We start from the raw sequence: 21,521 nt of genomic DNA, 5'->3' as shown, positions 1-21,521 counted from the left end.
TAAGTTATTAGTTTGTAAATAAAAAAAGTTTCTAAAATCAAACCTTGTGGTACACCTTTATTTATTATAAGTAAGGTAGATGAATAATTATCTCCCGTAACACTGAGTTCTTTTAGATAAATCATTTTTAAATCAATTTAGCACCATTTCACTTAAACCTATAGATTTTAATCTCTGTAGTAACAAATTATGATCAACTGAGTCAAATGCTTTAGATAAGTCTACAACAAGAGCTGCACAATGTTGTCTACTATCTATAGCTCTTATAATATTGTCAGTAACAAGTGCTGCTGTTGTTGTACTGTAGCCTGATCTACAACCTGATTGAAATTCATTAAGGGCTGATGAACTTTAATAAGGGGCCATTCACATGATACACTCTCATGGCAATTCATAAGTATTCCCTTTGGGAATTGATTGGATCATACGAAGTGTATGGATGCAGATTTTAATGCCAGTTTGCAGTCATTTGTGGAGGATATTTAGGCTATGTTCAGAAAAATCAGATTTTTTGCATATCCAGATTTCATCCAGATGGGTTTTTTAAAGTCTGGACGGCAAAAAAACAAACAAAAATTAAAGCTGCAAGCAGTGTTGAAAGGGCCCTCGCACCTGGAGCCACCACCACCCTGTGGCCTTGGGAAAACAGTGAACAGTGGGCGACATGCATTTAAGTGGGTAAATATAGGAGAGATATGGCAAAGTTATTTAAACGTGCCACACTTCCTGCTGCCAACAGGTGGCGCTTTGACCACAACTGAATATTGCCATATAGATGTCTTCAGGCCAGGACTATTATCAAACATGTGAAGTTTGGGGCAGATTGGACATTGTATGCCTGAGTTACAACAACTTCCTGTTTTGTGGCGTTAATCGCATATATTAGCACTTAGCCAAGTGTTGCATGATTTAACGTGTTTCTATGTTTGGTACTTCATGCCATATTGAAATGTGTTTCTGGGAGTGAATTACAGTGCAAAGCATGCCATTTCCTGTTGCCCACAGGTGGCGCTATGACTAACTGAATATTGGCATGTAGATGTCTTCGTGATGCTTTGTAGACTCTGCTGTTTGCGTTCATGTGTTTTGAAGAAGGCATGGCTCTGAAGGGAGAGTGGGATCTCATGCTTTCAAAGCTAGCTTGCTATTGCTAGCCTCTCCGAAATTACCTACCCTACCTTTAAATGGATTTCTGGTTAAGGAAAAAACATTTCTGTTGATTTTACTACTTCAGCTACTCATTGACTAATGGCTAATTTCGTCTGTTCTTTCTGTTTATCTGGGAGATTTAGGGGAAAACTACAAATGACAGGGAAAAATCAATCATTGACTGTTGGCTATATATTAAACATTCTGGCAATGACTTTTCAGGGGACAGAATTACGCTTTTCTTTGGTAAATGTAAATAAATAATTGAATTTAAAAGTTAAAAATCGCATTTTGCATGTAGAAAAATCTGCTCTTGGATTAGGTTAATATATCCATACTGAAATATTCCAAGAAACTGCAGGGTGAGCCTATTGTAACATTAACCTTTCTGCATTAATAAATACATTTTATTGCACAACCCTCTCCTTTTCTTTTGATATGTCCATGGTGTCCATCTGTCCGTCTCATTTTATACATATTAATATCCCTATTTTGGATTATGGAAATTTCCTCCTGGTTCTCTTCCCTAATATCTTCATGTATTTTAGAGAATCACCTGAGGTCAAAAGCCTTTACAGACACGTGCAGGAAGTTCAGTGTAACAGATACCACTGAAAACATCATTTCTGTGTATTGATGAAAACACCATTGTCTTAATAACCTTAAATAACATGACCTTTGGTAAGACGCTCTTGATCCACATCCAGGCATATCTCTGTAAATAGCTTCAGAGGTCATATCATATATCAGCATATCTGAATAATAATAAAAAACACGTGTATACTTGTAATCAAAAATATATTTCCTCATTCAAACACATGAAAACAACTTTAGCTCAAACATAAAATTACGAGTCACCAAAATATTTTACACAGATCAGCAAATTACCAAACGAAATGTCTGAAAATTTCCAACTGAACACTGCTGGAGATTGTCACATTGCTGATCTCCTATCTGTCTGTGCAGATTCGGTGTAATATTGGGTGGAAGAGTCTCTTGCTCGTCTTATCTCAGGATCAGCCCAGTTCTTCACGGGCTTTGCCTTGTTTGCGGGGCATCTTTTTACTGCTGCTGTCCTCTAGTTCTTTGTTCTTATAATAATGAGGAGCCACTTCCAGCAGCCAGCCGTTTTCAATCTCTATCACCTGAAAGACAGAAAAAAGGATTTAAATAAGCATATTTTTTTGCATTTTCTGAAAAATAATTAAGTGCTTGCCCATTCAAAACTTGCTGGCAAGACTTTAGGGTATTTACGGTGGTTGCTAAAGCATTACAATGTGGTTTCTAATGGTGTGTTCACACTTGTAGTTCAGTTCTCTTGATCCAGACCAAAAAAGAAAATTATACATTATTGTCCTGGTTCACTTAGCGTTATTTTTAGTCATTTTTAACACCAAACCTAAAGATTAAAATCTAACCTAAAAAAAACCTGAAGATTAAATTTTACGTGGTTGTCTTGGAGGTGTGTTTGGGGTCGTTATCATGTTGGAATACTGCCCTGCGGCCCAGTCTCTGAAGGGAGGGGATCATGCTCTGCTTCAGTATGTCACAGTACATGTTGGCATTCATGGTTCCCTCAATGAACTGTAGCTCCGGCAGCACTCATGCAGCCCCAGACCATGACACTCCCACCACCATGCTTGACTGACAAGACACACTTGTCTTTGTACTCCTCACCCGGTTGCCGCGACACACGCTTGACACCATCTGAACCAATTAAATTTATCTTGGTCTCATCAGACCACAGGACATGGTTCCAGTAATCCATGTCCTTAGTCTGCTTGTCTTCAGCAAACTGTTTCCGGGCTTTCTTGTGCATCATCTTTAGAAGAGGCTTCCTTCTGGGACGACAGCCATGCAGACCAATTTGATGCAGTGTGCGGCGTACGATCTGAGCACTGACAGGCTGACCCCCCACCCCTTCAACCTCTGCAGCAATGCTGGCAGCACTCATAAGTCTATTTCCCAAACACAACCTCTGGATATGATGCTGAGCACATGTACTCAACTTCTTTGGTCGACCATGGCGAGGCCTGTTCTGAGTGGAACCTGTCCTGTTAAACCGCTGTATGGTCTTGGCCACCGTGCTGCAGCTCAGTTTCAGGGTCTTGGCAATCTTCTTATAGCCTACGCCATCTTTATGTAGAGCAACAATTCTTTTTTTCAGATCCTCAGAGAGTTCTTTGCCATGAGGTGCCATGTTGAACTTCCAATGACCAGTATGAGAGAGTGAGAGTGATAACACCAAATTTAACACACCTGCTCCCCATTCACACCTGAGACCTTGTAACACTAACGAGTCACATGACACCGGGGAGAGAAAATGGCTAATTGGGCCCAATTTGGACATTTTCACTTAGGGATGTACTCCCTTTTGTGGCCAGCGGTTTAGACATTAATGGCTGTGTGTTGAGTTATTTTGAGGGGACAGCAAATTTACACTGTTATAAAAGCTGTACACTCACTACTTTACATTGTAGCAAAGTGTCATTTCTTCAGCGTTGTTACATGAAAAGATAATAAAATATTTACAAAAATGTGAGGGGTGTACTCACTTCTGTGAGATACTGTATATCTCACTAAAGATACAAAGAATGTGAAGGACAACTCCATACCTGTCTCATAAACTCTTTGGTGGTAAAGACCAGCTCGTGGTAGATCATCCAGCGTGGCTGTTCCTCAAAGAGTGAGCTGTTGGGATGGACATAAACAGTCTGCTGGTGTTTGACTGTTTTATAACCCCCTTTACTCAAGCGTGCCGTGTGGTAGAAATATCCTGCAGTCACTGCCTGGAAGAAAAAGCAAGAAAATTTAAATAACGATATGGTGAAGTTGCACTACAGTGTCTTAATAATTCTTATTACACAGCTCTCTGAAATGTATGATTCTGATCAATCGTGGCATTCAAAAGTCAAATAATTTTCATATAATCACCTCTAAACTTACAAATGACTGATTTCATTTTGCAATAATGAGCAGCGTTGCAGAAAAAAAATGTATTTGGATGTTCCAACATTTTCTTCTGTTGTGGCTGAAAGACAATAGGATTTGTGCACTCACTGTTACTCATGCCACAAATGATTCTTAGTCACCTAACCGGCATTCATCAATGCCCAACTCTTTTAAATATACAAAAGCATCTGTTAAACGTATTAACACACAGTCAGCAAGTATGCATGCATTCAGCTATTGTGTTAAGTGTGCCTCTTGAAATGCTCTGACATGAAAATCACATGTCAGAGCATTTTTTTTTAAATACTGATGATTCATAGTGACACTAGTCTCTCACAGAACAGGAAGTTCTGAAAAACAAAGACATGTTTTTCACACATATTTACTATTGAAATGTTATTTAAGTAAAGTTTGATTGAAGTTCCCTGTTTAACATTTTAAGAAAGCAGGTTATGTGACATACCTGGGTATGTTTAAGAGTAAGTAAGCGCATAACCTCAACTTTCGGTTAAAAGACTGAGGTAACTTTCAGGGTATGTAAGTAGCCATAGCAACTTACTCTTTGAACATAACCTGCTCCAGAGCAGGTCATGTTCCAAGGTTAGTTTGCTTAAGAGGCATTCAGATGCACGTTATATAATTAATATAGTTATATTAATATAACTAAATTTGTTATAGTTACAGTTATACACCGATCAGGCATAACATTATGACCACCTTCCTAATATTGTGTTGGTCCCCCTTTTGCTGCCAAAACAGCCCGTCGTGGCATGGACTCCACTAGACCCCTGAAGGTGTGCTGTGGTATCTGGCACCAAGATGTTAGCAGCAGATCCTTTAAGTCCTGTAAGTTGCGAGGTGGAGCCTCCATGGATCAGACTTGTTTGTTCCGCACATCCCACAGATGCTCGATTGGATTGAGATCTGGGAAATTTGGAGGCCAAGTCAACACCTCAAACTCATTGCTGTGCTCCTCAAACCATTCCTGAACCATTTTTGCTTTGTGTCAGGGTGCATTATCCTGCTGAAAGAGGCCACAGCCACCAGGGAATACCGTTTCCATGAAAGGGTGTCCATGGTCTGCAACAATGCTTAGGTAGGTGGTACGTGTCAAAGTAACATCCACATGGATGGCAGGACCCAAGGTTTCCCAGCAGAACATTGCCCAAAGCATCACACTGCCTCCACTGGCTTGCCTTCTTCCCATAGTGCATCCTGGTACCATGCGTTCCCCAGTTAAGTGACGCACACACACCTGGATATCCACGTGATGTAAAAGAAAACGTGATTCATCAGACCAGGCCACCTTCTTCCATTGCTCCGTGGTCCAGTTCTGATGCTCACGTGCCCACTGTTGGAGCTTTCAGCAGTGGACAGGGGTCAGCATGGGTGTCCTGACTGGTCTGCAGTCAGGTCTGCAGCACTGTGTATTCTGACACCTTTCTATCAGAACCAGCATTAACTTCTTGAGCAATCTGAGCTACAGTAGCTCGTCTGTTGGATCGGACCACACGGGCCAGCCTTCGCTCCCCACATGCATCAATAAGCCTTGGCCGCCCATGACCCTGTCGCCGGTTCATCACTGTTCCTTCCTTGGAGCACTTTTGATAGATACTGACCACTGCAGACCGGGAACACCCCACAAGAGCTGCAGTTTTAGAGATGCTCTGACCCCAATTTGGCTCTTGTCATATGCGCTCGGATCTTTACGCTTGCCCATTTTTCCTGCTTCTAACACATCAACTTTGAGGACAAAATGTTCACTTGCTGCCTAATATATCCCACCCACTAACAGGTGCCGTGATGAAGAGATAATCAGTGTTATTCACTTCACCTGTCAGTGCTTATAATGTTATGCCTGATCGGTGTATATACAATATTGTATTATAATATAATATTGTGTATATTATATATATAAAATAAAACACTATTATAAAGCAGTAATGTTTAAATGTTTATTCAATTCTAATATATGTATTTATTTTATTGTCATCTCACACGTGGATCTGCTTTTTTTCCCTTTTTATAACAGGACGTTTTCTATGCTATAATTTCTGTAATAAAATACGTGTGTTATCTTATTAAGTAATTAGCATCAAACAAACAATATAATTATTGTTCTCAGTGAATAAAGTTTACTTATTAAATAAAATGATTGAAAAAAATGATTGTACAACCACCAAATAGGTGGCGATGTGCACTGAGTAGGTTATGTAAATTGCCTTTAAACAAAATAAGAAAAAGGAAGTAGAATGGCGCGATTTTTCTTGGCATTTGTTTCCATGGTGAATCATCAATTCATCGCTCTGTTGAGAATGTCTTGTGTGTTAACTGGGAACATACTCTGGGTTGGCTGAACTTACTCCCAGATGCATTTTTGGAGCCAGCACACCTTGAGTAAGCAAGGTTTGGGTTAATCAACAGAGCGTTCAGGGTATATGTGGCAGGAAATTAACCTTGCTTTCTGGAATACCCCCCCAGACTAAAAAAGATGTTAACCTCGGGTTAAGTGCAATGTGAAAAGGCCTAAAGAAAAATATTTGACAATGCAAACTGCACCACAAATTCTACTTCAATCTTTTTAGCCAACAAGGGCCACAAGTAAGAGTGTCTCAAAACTTAAGGGAATTAAATTCATAAAGCTAAATTTAGGTTCATAAAGTTAAGATAACGATCACATGCAAAACAGCAGGCTTCTGCCCAAACACAGTATCACTGGAGGAAATGCGAGAAAGGAAGCGATGTAGGAGGAAATGAGGAAATCACCTTGCGAATGGGCACGCTGTCACCATTGGAGCTGCACAGTTCCACCTCGATCCGGTCCATCAACCCCTCCAGCTGATCACGCACATCTCGAGCTCTCTTCATTGAGCGGAACTGGATAAAGTTCTCGAAGCACCACTGAGTGGAGTAACCGCTCTCTACCCACTGACAGAGAAAGAGAGAGACTATTTAATACATTTTCTTTTCTGTGCACGCAACAACTAACAGTGTGAGCAGTGAAGTCTGATTTGCAAACAAATGACTCATGAACAAATGACATTCTTTTTACTGATTCAGTCATAAATATTCACAAAACTCACTTGTGAGTTAGTGTTTTTTAACCTGAATGAAAGAACATAACCATTATAGATTGGTTCCTTCGAGATTCTCCTATGGGTTTTTATAATGGGCGTAAAATAAAGCCTGTGGTAAACATAACTTGATGATACAATGAAGTTTTATTCTACAATGTAAACTACAAACACTCAAACTCCAAACCGTCTTATGTAGTTACTTATTAGAAACATATGTTTTTAATAAACATAACTGCTTCAAAATTCACAGTTTTGGTATGGGTATAAATTACGTTGTAGAACAAAACGTCAAAGTATCGTCAAGTTATTATATTTAATACAGGTTTTATTTTACTCACAAATTGAAAAACCCCCATTATAAAACCCGATAGGAAAATCTTGAAGGATACAGGGGCAAATTAGTCTTCCGGGTTCTGACAGCATACCTGCACCACTCTATTTGGTTATGTCTGAACATGAAACCACTCTCTACACAACGAAAGAAAAAAGAGAGACTATTGAAAACATTTTATTTTCTGACAAAAAAAAAAAAAAAAAGTGTTTTGTGCATGCAATGGCAAACAGCGCAAGCAGTTAAGTTCAATTTGTGAACAAATTACTCTTGTGAACCATTTTTTTATGAGTCAGTAATATAGATTCGCTTGTGCTTTGAATGAGACTCACTCAGGCAGTGAATCGTTCAGAGGAGTTAATGAGTTCACAACTGACTCCCTCACTGATTCGTGAGTCTTTATAAGATTATGTCCAATTTGAAGTGAACAGGGAACCTCTTTCTACCAACTGACTGAGAATCAGAGAGTCTATGGAATACATTTTCTTTTCTGGCGACAATAATTGCGTGTTTTGTGCATGCAACAAGTCTGATTCACGACCACATTACTTTATGAACCAATGACTATGACCATTATATGTGATTTATACTTTAGGTTTGTGAGGCCATTTTCTAAATGGTTGTTCATATGACAATACGTAATTAAAGAATATTGTAATAAATTAATAAAAATATGGCAGAAAACATTTTGATATTTTACAAAATATAAGCATAGTGAGGTCCAGTTGAAAGGTTGAATAAACTAAGAAAAACTTTGTTTGGGACTGTGAAACAACATTTGACTTTTTTTTTTTTTCCAGAAAAGGCAGAAGTATTCTTGCAAAGCAATGATATTTGTGTGGTACAAATACTATTAGGATCAACAGTATGAAAGAATTAAACTGCAATGAACGTTTATTAAACACCACCTCATCTATAACTTAAATTATTGAGCAATTCTGTAATTTAATCACCAAAATGGATTCCTAAATGCTTGATTTTAGGTGCCTAAAATGTCTTAATTTTAATGCATATGGGTTTTGTTTCTGCTGTTTGAACAGTGATTCTTACAAAACTTTGTTCATTCCAAAGTTATAATTGCACAAGACAAAAACTTCCTGCTTAAGCATCTACATATGCACGTACACCTACACAGGCCTGCATAACCTGTTCAGCAATATAATTGCTACACATCTCTCATAAGGAAGTCACGTGGGATGAGACAAGTACTCTGACAATAACAAAACATCTCATTTACCGCAACTACCAGGTCATAAAAGTGCTTGATTGTTATTTTGATTGATTTCCACATAAACACACCTGTGTATATACATTGAGCAGCACCATGTGATCTCCTCCTGGTACCACGAAGTTCATCCTAGCGTTATCAGCATGGACCACTTTGTCCTTGGGGCGGTAGAAAATGGAGTTGTTCACTGACAGCATGGCTGCGATGGTCAGAACCTCCTCAGAGCACTTATAACTTCAGGAGAGACCAAAGAACAATGTTCAGAATATTACAATACTGACTTCAGAGTAAAGAGTAATGATGATTAAATGTAAAAAATTAGCATATAAGCTTAAAAATAATGGTTTCATCAATGGTAATGGTGATTTTTTTGCAGATTAGACTCACTGTTCAGAAGCCAGAATCATTTTACTCAGCATGGGGTCCACAGGAAGTTCAGCCATCCTTCGGCCGAGCTACAGCGCAAGAGGAACAAAAGGAAGTCAAATCATTGGCATATTTCCATGAGATATTTGTAAATGTGCAGCTTTAGAGTAATTTATTTAATATTTATACTTAATTTCCATGTCCAGAACCCTTATTGACAGTTTTGTTGAAAAGCCTTCTTGTATACGTGTTGTGAATGTGAACACAATTCTGAGTTCATTAAAGTACATAAGGGTTTAGAAAACCAAATGTAGCACAACTGTAGGGTAATAAAGGCATTTTAATTATTTTATTTTATTTATTTTTTTGTTTTTTTTTTCGCACCTTAGTGAGTTCACCGAGGTGGTTGAGGGCGCCCAAAGCGTAGAGCTGCTCCAGAGCCAACACCAGCGTTTCGTGAGGAGGAGGATCCATGAAGTCAAAATGAATCAGGTCATTTATGCCTGATGCACACAGATCAGGAAAAACATGTTAGATCTTAAGCACATATTAAAAGACATTTCATGTTTGATTACAGGGAGTAAATAAGTATGTCACGTATGCATTAACGTTCCAATTTTTTACGTACCGCACCCCAAAATTGCAACTGTCCTTCATAACAAAAATAATTACTAAGACACTCAACACTACTAACCTTATTAGAATGCCCTAAAAAGTATTTGGCTGTTTAAGCCATATTTAACATGTCTGAATGTCATTTCTCTGAACTAATTTCACTTTCTGAGTCATTTTAACTAGTGCCAGGTGATTTTAATGGACAAATAGAAGTATTAATATTCAGCAAGCATGCATTAAAATGATCAAAAGTGACAGTAAAGATAAACTAAAAATAAAGTTACAAAAAAGATTTCTATTTCAAATAAGTGTTCATTTGAACTTTCAATTTCATTAAAGAATCCTTAAAAACTGTATCACGTTTTCAGAAAAGTAAGCAGCACATCTGCTCTCAACATTGATAATAATAAGAAATGTTTCTTAAGCATCAAATCATCAAATTATAATGATTTCTGAAGGATAATGTGACACTGAAGACTGGAGTAATGATGCTGAAAATTCAGCTTTACATCACAAGAATAAATTACACTTTTAAATGTATTAAATTAAAAAAATTATTTTAAATTGTAATAATATTTCACAATATTCTCTTATTGGTGTAGTTCATCACATTTATTAATTACATGATTCACTTTCATCTGTCAGTCACAAAGTGTTCAAATAATTTTCTTCATTTTGAACAGTACATCTACCCTTTTTATATTTTAAAACCTTAGGAAATGTCTTTTTGTCATATATTTAGTTAGGAAAGTGTGTTTGTGCTTAAAATAATACCTCTTGGTTTGATATTTTGCAACACATTTAATGATATCCACACATTTTAAATATTGCTTAAGTTTCCAAATATTTTACATTCCACATACTTTACAGCCACCTCTACAGGCTTAAACAGAAACATGCCAATTTGATTCTTCACTTTTTAATGACTGCAGTGCATAGAAATCAAGCTGACATGTAGAAAATGTCATGGTAAAGTCACCAAGACAAACTGAATCATTCATTCTTACCGAGACTTTTGAGCAGCAGAACCACATTTCCCAGGTTTGTTCTCTGTATCTCAGGGACGGTGGTCTCCTCCATCTCATGTTTAAAGGCCCAGGCGGTGTACAGCCTAAAACATTTCCCAGCAGCCACTCTTCCTGCACGACCTGCTCTCTGATTGGCAGAGGCCTGCATGATAATATAACACATTATCAATCTCTAATACCACACATCAATCAATTTTAACCTTCAGTGAAACAGAGTATTAATTGAACCTGAGATAGTAATGTAAACTTATTTTTTAATACAGCCTTTTTATGGTTAAAAATGATATAATTAATTATAAATATAAATGAATAAATGTATCTAAACATATGGACATGTTCCAATAACAACTGACTTTTTTTTTTTTGACTATTTTTACTTGAAAAGTTTGTTTGTGTTATCTTTCCTCATAAAAAAAAATGCCACTTGTCATTAGTAAATCTCTAAGCATACATTGTGTCCACTGCCCTCTATACAAGTGTGAGGGAATGTTTTTGTTGTTGCTTGAATCTTCACTTACTCGTGAACAGGGTGTGACAATGAGAGATTCCATTCCTGTTCTTGCATTGTAGCTCTTTTGTTTGCAGAAACCTGGATCAATAACGTAGATGATGCCGTCAATGGTGAGAGACGTCTCAGCGATATTTGTGGCCACCACCACCTGCAGCACAAAAACCACAAACCATTACCCAAGAAATTCATAGTCAGAGTTTTGGGTATTTATCAATATGATCAAAAAAAAAAAAAACATTTACATAAGAATTTGCATTTTGTTTGTTTGTGTTCTTGTTTTGTGCCTTTTTTTTTTTTAGATAAAATCATCTGCTATAATGAATAAACAAGTAAATTTGTGTAGCCTTCCACAGACTTCAACAGACATGCTGCCCCCTTCTGGCAGACAAAAGGTAATGACGTTCTTACTTTGCGCGCTCCAGGCGGAGTGGGATTGAAGATTTTGGCCTGCATGTCTGAAGGCAAGTTGGCATAGATGGGCAGAACGAGAAGCTCAGATATCTTAGAGCCCAGTCTCCTACATCTCTCCTGTAGAAGTTCACAGCACGTCTCAATCTCCTCCTGCAACACCAGAGGACACAGTAAACGTCAATATTACCAATATAAATATAGTCTATTAATACAGTAATATTAATGATCCACTTTTTGGAATAAACTCTCCTGATATATTAATACAGATTCTTTCAAAGTCTTTCTGCCTCATCACACAGCTTTCCCATCTCAAAAAGCAAAGTTTTTTATTATTTTTATTTTACATATGTGTTTTTTAAGCTTTATCGAAAAGAGAGTGGAAAGAGTCAGGAAGGGGACGCAGGGTGACGCAGGCTTGTATTTAGTGTAAATATATGTCATCTAATCAAGATTCATTCATCCAAAAACCTTCATGGACCATTTTCACAGACTGTCATGATGCGTTTCCACATTTAGCAACATTGTAAAGATTTAAGGTACACTATGTAACTTTTGACTCTATTCTTGTTTTATTATGAGCTCTATTGTGTTCTCTTTTTGCCAGCAGACTCTCCTCTGTTCTGCGTTTTTTAAAAACAGGTGATCCCTCAGAGGTTCAAGATTTAGCTGCTCCATTCTCACTCACTGTGACAACTAACCGCTATCGCTCCCACACCATACACGCGTCAACTTTTCTTTATTTACGGCTATGACAAGACACACACAGACGAGTGACGTATGCACGCAATTTCCCATGAAAAACATCCTGACAGGTCTAAAATATAAACACTTACAACCAGCTTACCATAGTGAATCAGACAAAAAGTTTTGGAAGAAGTATTGATGATGTATTGACTCATCATTTATAGTTGCATGAAAAAGTATGTGAACCACTTGCAGAATCTGTGAAAATGTGAGTAATTTTAACTAAATAAGGGAGATAATACAAAATGCATGTAATTTTTTATTTAGTACTGTCCTGAGTAAGATATTTTACATAAAATATGTTTACATAAAGTCCACAAGACAAAAAAAATAGCTGAACTTATTAAAATAACCCCATTCAAAAGTTTGTGAACCACTGATTCTTAATACTGTGTGTGGTTACCTGGATGATTCATGACTTTTTTTTTGTGATGGTTGTTTGTGAGTCCCTTGTTTGTCCTGAGCAGTTAAACTGAGCTCTGTTCTTCAGAAAAATCCTCCAGGTCCCGAAAATTCTTCAGTTTTCCACCATCTTTTGCATATTTGAACCCTTTCCAGCAGTGATTGAATGATTTTGAGATTCATCTTTTCACACTGAGGACAACTGAGGGACTCAAACACAACTATTAAAAAAGGTTCAAACATTCAATGATGCTCTAGAAGGAAACAAGATGCATTAAGAGTCAGGGGGTGAAAACGTTTTGAATTTGAAGATCAAGGTAAATTGTATTTCATTTGTCTTCCGGGAAAAATGCAAAGTATCTTCTGTTGCTTCCGAAGGGCAGTACTAAATGAAAAAAAAATTGTATTTCAACAAAATAAGAAAAATGTGGACATCTTCATCCTGTTCAAAAGTTTTCACCCCCCGTCTCATAATGCATCGTGTTTCCTTCTGAAGCATCAGTGAATTTTTGAACCTTTTTTAATAGTTGTGTTTGAGTCCCTCAGTTGTCCTCCATGTGAAAAGATGGATCTCAAAATCATACAGTCACTGCTGGAAAGGGTTCAAATATGCAAAAATTCCTTGAAAACTTAAGAATTTTTGGGACCTGGAGGATTTTTCTGAAGAACAGAGCTCAGTTTAACTGCTCAGGACAAACAAGGGACTCATGAACAACCATCACACAAAAAAAGAAGAAAAAAAAACAGTCGTAGATCATCCAGGTAACCACACAGAATTAAGAATCAATGGTTCACAAACTTTTGAACTGGGTCATTTTAATAAATGCAGCTATTTCTTTTTATCACGTGGACTATATGTAAACATCTTTTATGTAAAATATCTTACTCAGGACAGTACTAAATAAAAAATAACATGCATTTTGTATGATCTCCCTTATTTTGTTAAAATTATTCACATTTTCACAGATTCTGCAAGTGGTTCCCATACTTTTTCATGCAACTGTATATTTTATTAATTTTGAACAAAAAAGTGTACCTTTCAAAAAATGAATATACATTCATAACACTATACTTGATGTTATATTAACTTGGCAGTAGGTTACAAAAAAAAAAAAAAAGTAATTAATACTGTTGCGTGAGTGTTATCATTCTTTCTTCTGACTTCAGTAATCAATCTCTCTATATTTCCCCCCGCTTTTAGAAAGTCGTTGAAACACTATCATAGATTTTTTCTTTTGCTATTGGAGCAAATAGGGATGCAAAAATTATATTTGCTGTCATCTCCCATTCACCGCTTCTGAGAGCCCAGGAAATGTGAAAAGGGTCCATTGTTTTGGAGCCAATTAAATTATTCGGCAACACTTTACAATAAGGTTCATTAGTTAACTACATTAGATAACATGAACTAATAATGAACTGCACTTATACAGCATTTATTAATCTTTGTTAATGTTAATTTCAACATTTACTAATACATGATTAAAATCTTGTTAACATTAGTTAATGCACTGTGAACTAACATGAACAAACAACGAACAACTGTATTTTCATTAACTAACGTTAACGGAGATTAGTAAATACATTAACAAATGTATTGCTCATGGTTAGTTCATGTTAGTTAATACATTAAATAATTTTTAACTAATGAACCTTATTGTAAAGTGTTACCAAGTATATATTATAAAACCAGATCATTATTATTGTAGCTTAAAAATAAAATGTTACCCCCTAAATAACTTTTTGTTAGTCACGCTGCAACTCCAATATAATTTGCACAGTACATCTGACATTCCTGTTATAAATATAAATATCTTGCCTACACTAATATGTAATAATTACATATTTTGTGTAATAAAATTTTAAATCATTAAAATATAATAAAATGATCTGTTACTTTTTATTTTTCATTTTGTGATTATTTGTATAGAGCTTTTCACAATATATATCTGGGTTTTTTTTGTTGTTGTTTTTTACAGAATTTAAATGTTACAATCAAGGTGACTGTGGCAGAGGTCAATGTGTGTCAAGGGAAAAACCAGTGACGAGTTATTGGAAAAACATATTAGCCCGTGGAGTACTGCTATACTGTGACTCAGATGTTAATAGATTTATGAGATTTATTTATTTATAATCTTTATGAATATGAACTATAAACAGACTGAGCATCAAGGACTGACCTGTCCTGTGAGGAAGACCAGTATGTCTCCAGTCGGCTGAGTGACATGGATCTGTAGCACTGACACCACACACGCTTCCAGATAGTCGGCCTCTGGAGCCTTAAACAAAAGACGATTCATATTAACAATGTGCAATCAATCAATCAATGTACAAATTAAGGCAAAAATAGACCAGAGAAATCACTAAACTGGATTATTACATGTCCAAGAATGACTGATATTACATTTCTATACGATTTAGTTATTATAAATGCTAAAAGTGACACATCAACATTATAATGCACAGTATCGTATCATATCAGCTACAAATTACATTCTAAGAAAGAGTGAATTTATTTTATAAAAACAGAGTACAAACAGTAATATTGTAAAGTATGTTTGTATTTTTTTTTTTAAATATTTCCTATTTGAATATATTTTAAATGTAATTTATTCCTGTGATCAAAGCTGCATGATCTTTCCTTTTCAGCATCATTACGCCAGTCTTCAGTGTCACATGATCCTTCAGAAATCATTCTAATATGCTGATCTGCTGCTCAATTATTCTAAATTATTATTGGTGCTCAATTATTAACAATGGTTCTTATTGTTATCAAAGTTGAAACCAGTATTTAAGGCTTAATATTTTCATGGAAACTGATACTTTTTTTCACAAATTTTGTCTTTTTCACAAATTAAAAATGTCTTTACTGTCACTTCAATTAATTTGAATCAACGCATCCTTGTTGAATAAAACTATTAAATTATATATATATATATATATATATATATATATATATATATATATATATATATATATATATATATATATTAGAGCTGATGTCATCTAGTTAAGCAATTAAGCAAAAAAAGAAAACACTGCACCGTGTATGACAAAGTGAATCAATGCTTTAATTATGGTCCATTACCTTTGTGTAGTAGATGTCCACAGGGAACCTGCGGCCTGGAATCCTAAATACAGGTGCGTCGTCAAAGAAGCTGGAGAAACGCTCTGTGTCTAGAGTGGCACTGGCCACCAGAACCTTCAGATCAGGGCGGAAACGTGCAATGTCTTTAATTAGACCGAAGAGGATGTCTGTGTGTAACGTTCGCTCGTGGGCCTCATCGATGATGACCACACTAATCACAGAGAACGACAGCCAGTCAGAACAGAGTGCAACAATGAAAAGCAGATCTACATTAAAAAAAAAATGTAAAAGTATTAATTCTGTATGGTACGTTTTTACCTGTAGCTGGCGAGGTCAGGCTCTGTAAGAAACTCTCTGAGCAACATGCCATCAGTCATGTACTTCAGGATGGTCCTCTCTGACGTACAGTCCTCAAAACGGATGCTGTAGCCCACCTGTGGAAAGTAAGACAACATTGCTGAAACAAATTTGCCACAATTAAAAACATAATGCTAAATTTTACAAACACTTAAACTTCTCTTATGTACACAAACACAATGGGCAAGTCTGCAGGCTCATCATTTATAAATAGCACAATTAATAAGCAGATGGATTATTACCTCATTTCCTAGTTTGACATTCATCTCCTGAGCGACTCTAGCTGCTACAGACATGGCCGCCACTCTTCGAGGTTGAGTGCAGCCAATCTTCATTCCTCCTTCGGTGTAACCCTGAAAGAGAAAAGAGAAAACAGTTAAGAAATGCAACTTTCATGCCTTGACTTAATTATGATGTAAAATTGAGTCCATATGGATTTATTTTATTATCACTTTATGAACTTTTAGAAGCATCAGAGTTTTAGGTGAATAAACTTGTAATGGAGGGACAGAAATCTCACAGATTTCATTAATAATATCATCATTTGTGTTTTGAAGATGAAGAAAAGTCTTACGGGTGTGGAACAATATCAGAGTGAGTAAATGATGACAGAAATTTTTGGGTGAACTAACCATTTTAATATGATTTTAAAGGTTTTGTTCATTCAAAAATGGAAATTATCCCATGATTTACTCACCCTCAAGCCATCCTAGATGTATATGACTTTCTTCTTTCAGACAAACACAATTGGAGTTATATTAAAAAATATCCTGGCCTTTCCAAGCTTTATACTGGGAATGAATGGTACTTTTTTTTTTTTTTTTTTGAAGCCCAAAGAAAGTGCATCCATCCATAATAAAAGTAATCCACATGGCTCCAGAGGTTTAATAAAGACCTTCTAAGCGAAGCGATGGGTTTTTGTAAGAAAAATATACATATTTATAACATTATAAACTACAATCACTGGCTTCCAGTAACGGCCGTAAGCAAGCTGAGTTCCAGCCGAAAAGTGAACTCTGACCCTACGGATCTTAAAAAATATATATTTGTTGCTTTTATGCTTTTTTCAAGTCATCGATGAAGTTGAGAGGATCTACATGTTCCTGATTACTTTATATTCTCATGTGAAACCTAGAAATGCACACATGGACCTCCACTGGATCCACAAAAAACCCTGAACTTAAAAGATATATTCAAATAAATGTTTTATAATAAGCACATACATCTTCCAGGAGATACTGGGGGATCTGAGTGGTCTTGCCGGATCCAGTTTCACCCTCTATGACCAAGATCTGGTGGTCTTTGATGGCAGCTAGAAGGTCTTCTCTGTAAGGAAAGATGGGCAGGCTGCGTCTCACTTCCTGAATGGACAGCTTGTCTTTCTCAACTTGTGATAACTCAGGTTCACTTTCCTGCAGTTCAAAAACAGGAAGATACAAGATTGTTGTTACTTTTTTGTATTAAAGACATACAGAAATAGAGCTGTTGAACGTAATCGTTTTTTCGATGCATTGCGATGCTAATGTGAATGATTCTGCATCAATGCATAAAAACAAAAGAATTAAATAGGCCCATCATACATATTAATGTACTGTTTTATGGTAAATAAAGTACTCTTACTATAGGCTATATTAATAAAAAGGTTGCATATGTCCTTCATAAACAAAGCACTTGCATCTGTTTTGATTTTCACAAAAAGAACATGCATGAATGAGGAAGTGTGAGACGTGCTTGATGTTATACAGAGTTATTAAGCACAACAAAAAGATCTCAATGCGTTACTTGTGCTGACTGACATAGCCAAAGCACACGCACAGAAAGCCGACTTTTGACGCTTTGAACCGAACGCTTACACAGACACATTTTAGGGATCCACTGATAGACGCCTGCTTTCAAACACTCTGTGAAGAGCGTCAAAGATGTCTATTTACAACATGTTTTTGAAGCGTTGATCACTGTAGCCAATCTCAGACATATCTGATGAGAGTGTGAACACAATGGCCAATCAGAGGTGTTTAAGAATCTGCTCAAAATGCTAGGGGGAAATGCTGGTATCGTCACATTTGTAAAATTTCAGTACCGACTTGGTACCAAAGTCGGTGCTTTTGACAACCCTAATTGTGATTATTAATATAATTATTATTAATAAAAGAATTAGAGGAAAAGTTTCGCTTCATAATCGAATTGTTACCCTCTGATTCATAATCGAATCGTGAGGCAAGTGAAGATTCACACCTCTACACAGAAATATAATGAATACACAGTATCTCATTCTTGAGTGTTGTTAACCTTCTCTGACAGCGTCCCCTTCATGGTAATGGCTGTGCTGACGAAGTTGATCATCTCCTCTTCCTCTAAAATGAGCTGATACTTCTCCTGCTCCTCCTTTATCCGGCGTTCCCGCTCTTCTCTGGCCCCAAACTGCAGGGTGGCAGTGGCCACTCTCGCCTCCTCCCAGCGGCCCTGCTCCCCGCCTCCCTCTCTGGGAGTCTCCTCAAACTCCAGCTCCATGTCTTTTTGAGGAATGGACTGAAAAGAATGGAAAAATAGAAGAGAAAAACAAAAATTACCTCAAGGTTTTTTTAAAATAAGAAACATTTTGTTGAAATGTCCAGCAAAAACAACTGTATTTGTAATATACACTACCGTACCATTTAAAAAAAAAAATTTACGCAAAGCTGAATTTTCAGCATTATTACTCCAGTGTCACATGATCCTTCAGAAATCATTCTAATATGCAGATTTGATGCTCAAGAAAATTTTACTATCAGTGTTGAAAACTGTTGTGCGGAAACTGAAACATATTTTCAGGATTCTTTGTTGATGGAAATGGAAATCTTTGGTAACATTATAAAAGTTTTTACTGTCACTTTTATCAATTTAATGCAACCTTGATGAATAAAAGTATTAACTTTTATTAAAAACATATGAAAATATTTATAGCATGATATTAGAGTTTTATCACTGATTTAAATATTGCAGCATTGCCATTCTGAATTAAAAGTATCCCATAATTCCCCTGTAGCTCATCTCTTAGACTTACCTTGTTTCTTTTCTCTTCTGGCATGTAGTATCTGTTCTTTCTCTCCTCTTGTTCTTTGGCTCCTGCTTTCTTGTAGTCTCGAGCCAGGTCTCTGATCTTCCGCTTGTACTCTAGATCTTTCCTTTCCTTATCGGTGAGTTTCTGAGTGGAGAAGAGGTATTCCTCGTCCGCAATTTCAGCCTCAAGGTCTTCCAGCTTCTCCTGCTCTCTTTTGGACAGATACTGCCGACGTGACTCTTTCCTTAACTCTGGAAGCTGAAGAGACCGCATTGAATGTCAACAGATATCAATCACAAGGGTTATGGCAATCAAGTTAACATGTTTACATGACAAAATTTTCAGTTACCAACAGAACATACTTGTGCATGTAAATACAATCAAAGACTTTCAAAGTTTCTCACCATTTTCCTTTGATCCTCTTCAGCCATTTTGAGCCTCTTCTGAGCTTCCTCATAAGCCTGAGATGTAGAAAACAGACAGCGCAGATCATCAGCCCTCATATTTTACCAAATCATACCGAGATCCGTCAATAATAAACTAGCAGACTTTATTTTGTTGGAGTAACAACGTATTTTGCATTACCTTCTTGTCATTTCTTTCAAGTATGTGTCTTGTCTTGTCTTTGTCTTTCTGTTTCACTCGTTCAGCAAATGCATCCCTCTCCTCCAGATCTTGAAGTCTTTCTCTCTCTTCCCGCTCCCATTCTTCCTCCTCGTCTTCTTTGGCAGCTTTTTTTGGCTCATCCGTGACCTTAGTGCTGAAAGAGGCAAAAATCAAACAAGAGAAATCATTGAGAAAAAAAGCACAATAATAAAAACAGATAGATCTCACTTTCAGATTCGCGCGAGGAATATATTTGGGAGCCTGTGGCATCTAAAGGATTGAAAACCCCTGTTTTAGAGTATCATATTCACCTCTTTTTCCTGTCCTCTTCACTGGACGATGGACTTTCCTCTCGTTTCTGTCTGAGGTGTTTCCTCTTCTTTCCTTTGTCCCGGTCTTTGCTTTTCTTCTCTTTTCCTCTTTCTTTGACTGTCTCTCCATCGCTCTCACTGTCCTCCAGAAGAGTGTAGGTTCTGTTCTTTCTCTCCATTTCTATGACTTGTCGTTCTATCGCTCGGGCTGGTTTTTCTGCCACATGTTTTTTGGGAGCCTGAAATGAAGGGTCATTAAATAGATATATATAATAAACATATATCTTTAGTTTAGGAGTTCCATTAAACATACTGTCTGATTATAAAAACATACTTTGTTGTACAGCTCATGCGCAAACGCTGTGATTCTTTGATCAATATCAATGGTTCCGGTTTGCTGAAGCCGAGCCACAAAGTCCTGAGGTCCAGAAGACTTCTGCACCAGACCGATCATGAACTGGGCCACATATCTGTCACTCAAACCCAGGATGTCATGGAGCTGGTCACTAACCCACTGTTCCAGATTGGCCATTGTGACTGTACACAAAAACATAACACATCTGTTTTACACAATACTGCGTTGATATGTTCTTTAACATAATATAAAAGTGAATCACAATACATCCATCAACAGTATATGTGCAGTAATGGCAAAGATTCACTAGATAACACAGCCATATGAGCAGATGAATATAAGTATATGAGAATGTCAAAACACCGCAACACGTTCACAACTGTAGGTGACCAACTTCAATTCAATATGTGATTAAACTAAGCGGTCAAATATTATTTCAAAAGAAAATGGTGACCACAAGAAAAAAATCAAAGTAAAGGCTGGGATTGTTTTATTCCTATACTGATCGTGGAAATGAACAGTCAACAATAGACACTTTTTTCATTTACTGACTAGCATTTCGAGGATATGTACCCATGAAATCAAACGCACCGTGTACATGCAGTATTGTGGTTTATGCACATATACAATAAAAACACGACTGAGTCATAATTAATAAGAAACATTAGACTTACGTTAGCAGTGTCTCCTCACGCTTTCTCCTATGAAAACATTAACGCTACTTCCGGTTTAACGTTTTCTCAACGTGACCTGTCAAAGTAAAAGTCTGAGTAAAACTTTCAGTCGTGACCTGACTATAGACACAAAATAAGCGTGTAGAAAGGTAATTGGCGTGAAATAGGTCAAACGTTGTAGTTGTTGCTAAATTGCCTGGTATGATGGATCTGAATAATACATCAGAATAACTGAAACTGATGGCGTGGTCACGTGGTTCCCGTTAGTTTTCTCAACGC

General features: G+C 36.8%; 1 protein-coding gene across 2 annotated transcripts; it reads right to left on the bottom strand.

Annotated features, from left to right (window-relative positions):
• Positions 1–1,930: 1,930 nt before the first annotated feature.
• On the bottom strand, positions 1,931–21,366 carry dhx16 (DEAH (Asp-Glu-Ala-His) box polypeptide 16). Of its 2 annotated transcripts, none has more exons than XM_051862340.1 (21): positions 21,243–21,366; positions 20,548–20,750; positions 20,214–20,452; positions 19,882–20,056; positions 19,701–19,757; positions 19,300–19,554; positions 18,546–18,785; positions 17,480–17,668; positions 16,499–16,609; positions 16,218–16,333; positions 15,900–16,110; positions 14,992–15,090; positions 11,666–11,818; positions 11,265–11,405; positions 10,726–10,888; positions 9,488–9,606; positions 9,125–9,192; positions 8,809–8,971; positions 6,868–7,029; positions 3,765–3,938; positions 1,931–2,294 (listed from the first exon to the last, which is right to left on the bottom strand). In XM_051862340.1, the coding sequence occupies exons 2-21, from the start codon at positions 20,743–20,745 to the stop codon at positions 2,166–2,168; spliced, it is 3,162 nt and encodes a 1,053-aa protein (XP_051718300.1). In that variant the 5' UTR covers positions 20,746–20,750; positions 21,243–21,366; the 3' UTR covers positions 1,931–2,165. The 2 variants fall into 2 exon arrangements, with proteins under 2 accessions (XP_051718300.1, XP_051718301.1); XM_051862341.1 differs by lacking the exon at positions 21,243–21,366 and adding an exon at positions 21,160–21,178.
• Between the last annotated feature and the right edge of the window lie 155 nt (positions 21,367–21,521).

This window comes from Ctenopharyngodon idella, chromosome 15 (assembly GCF_019924925.1).
Source record: "Ctenopharyngodon idella isolate HZGC_01 chromosome 15, HZGC01, whole genome shotgun sequence".
Lineage (NCBI taxonomy): Eukaryota > Metazoa > Chordata > Actinopteri > Cypriniformes > Xenocyprididae > Ctenopharyngodon > Ctenopharyngodon idella.
The sequence above is the reverse complement of the archived record's forward strand: the minus strand, read 5'-3'. Positions and strand labels throughout refer to the sequence as shown.

Coding starts and splice junctions, on each gene's coding strand:
- dhx16 (XM_051862340.1), bottom strand. CDS start 20,745: ATGGCCAATCTGGAACAGTGGGTTAGTGACCAGCTCCATGACATCCTG. Junction 20,453..20,547: donor CGCATGAGCTGTACAACAAA/GTATGTTTTTAT, acceptor CCTTCATTTCAG/GCTCCCAAAAAACATGTGGC. Junction 16,111..16,217: donor CCTGACCTCGCCAGCTACAG/GTAAAAACGTAC, acceptor CTCTGTGATTAG/TGTGGTCATCATCGATGAGG.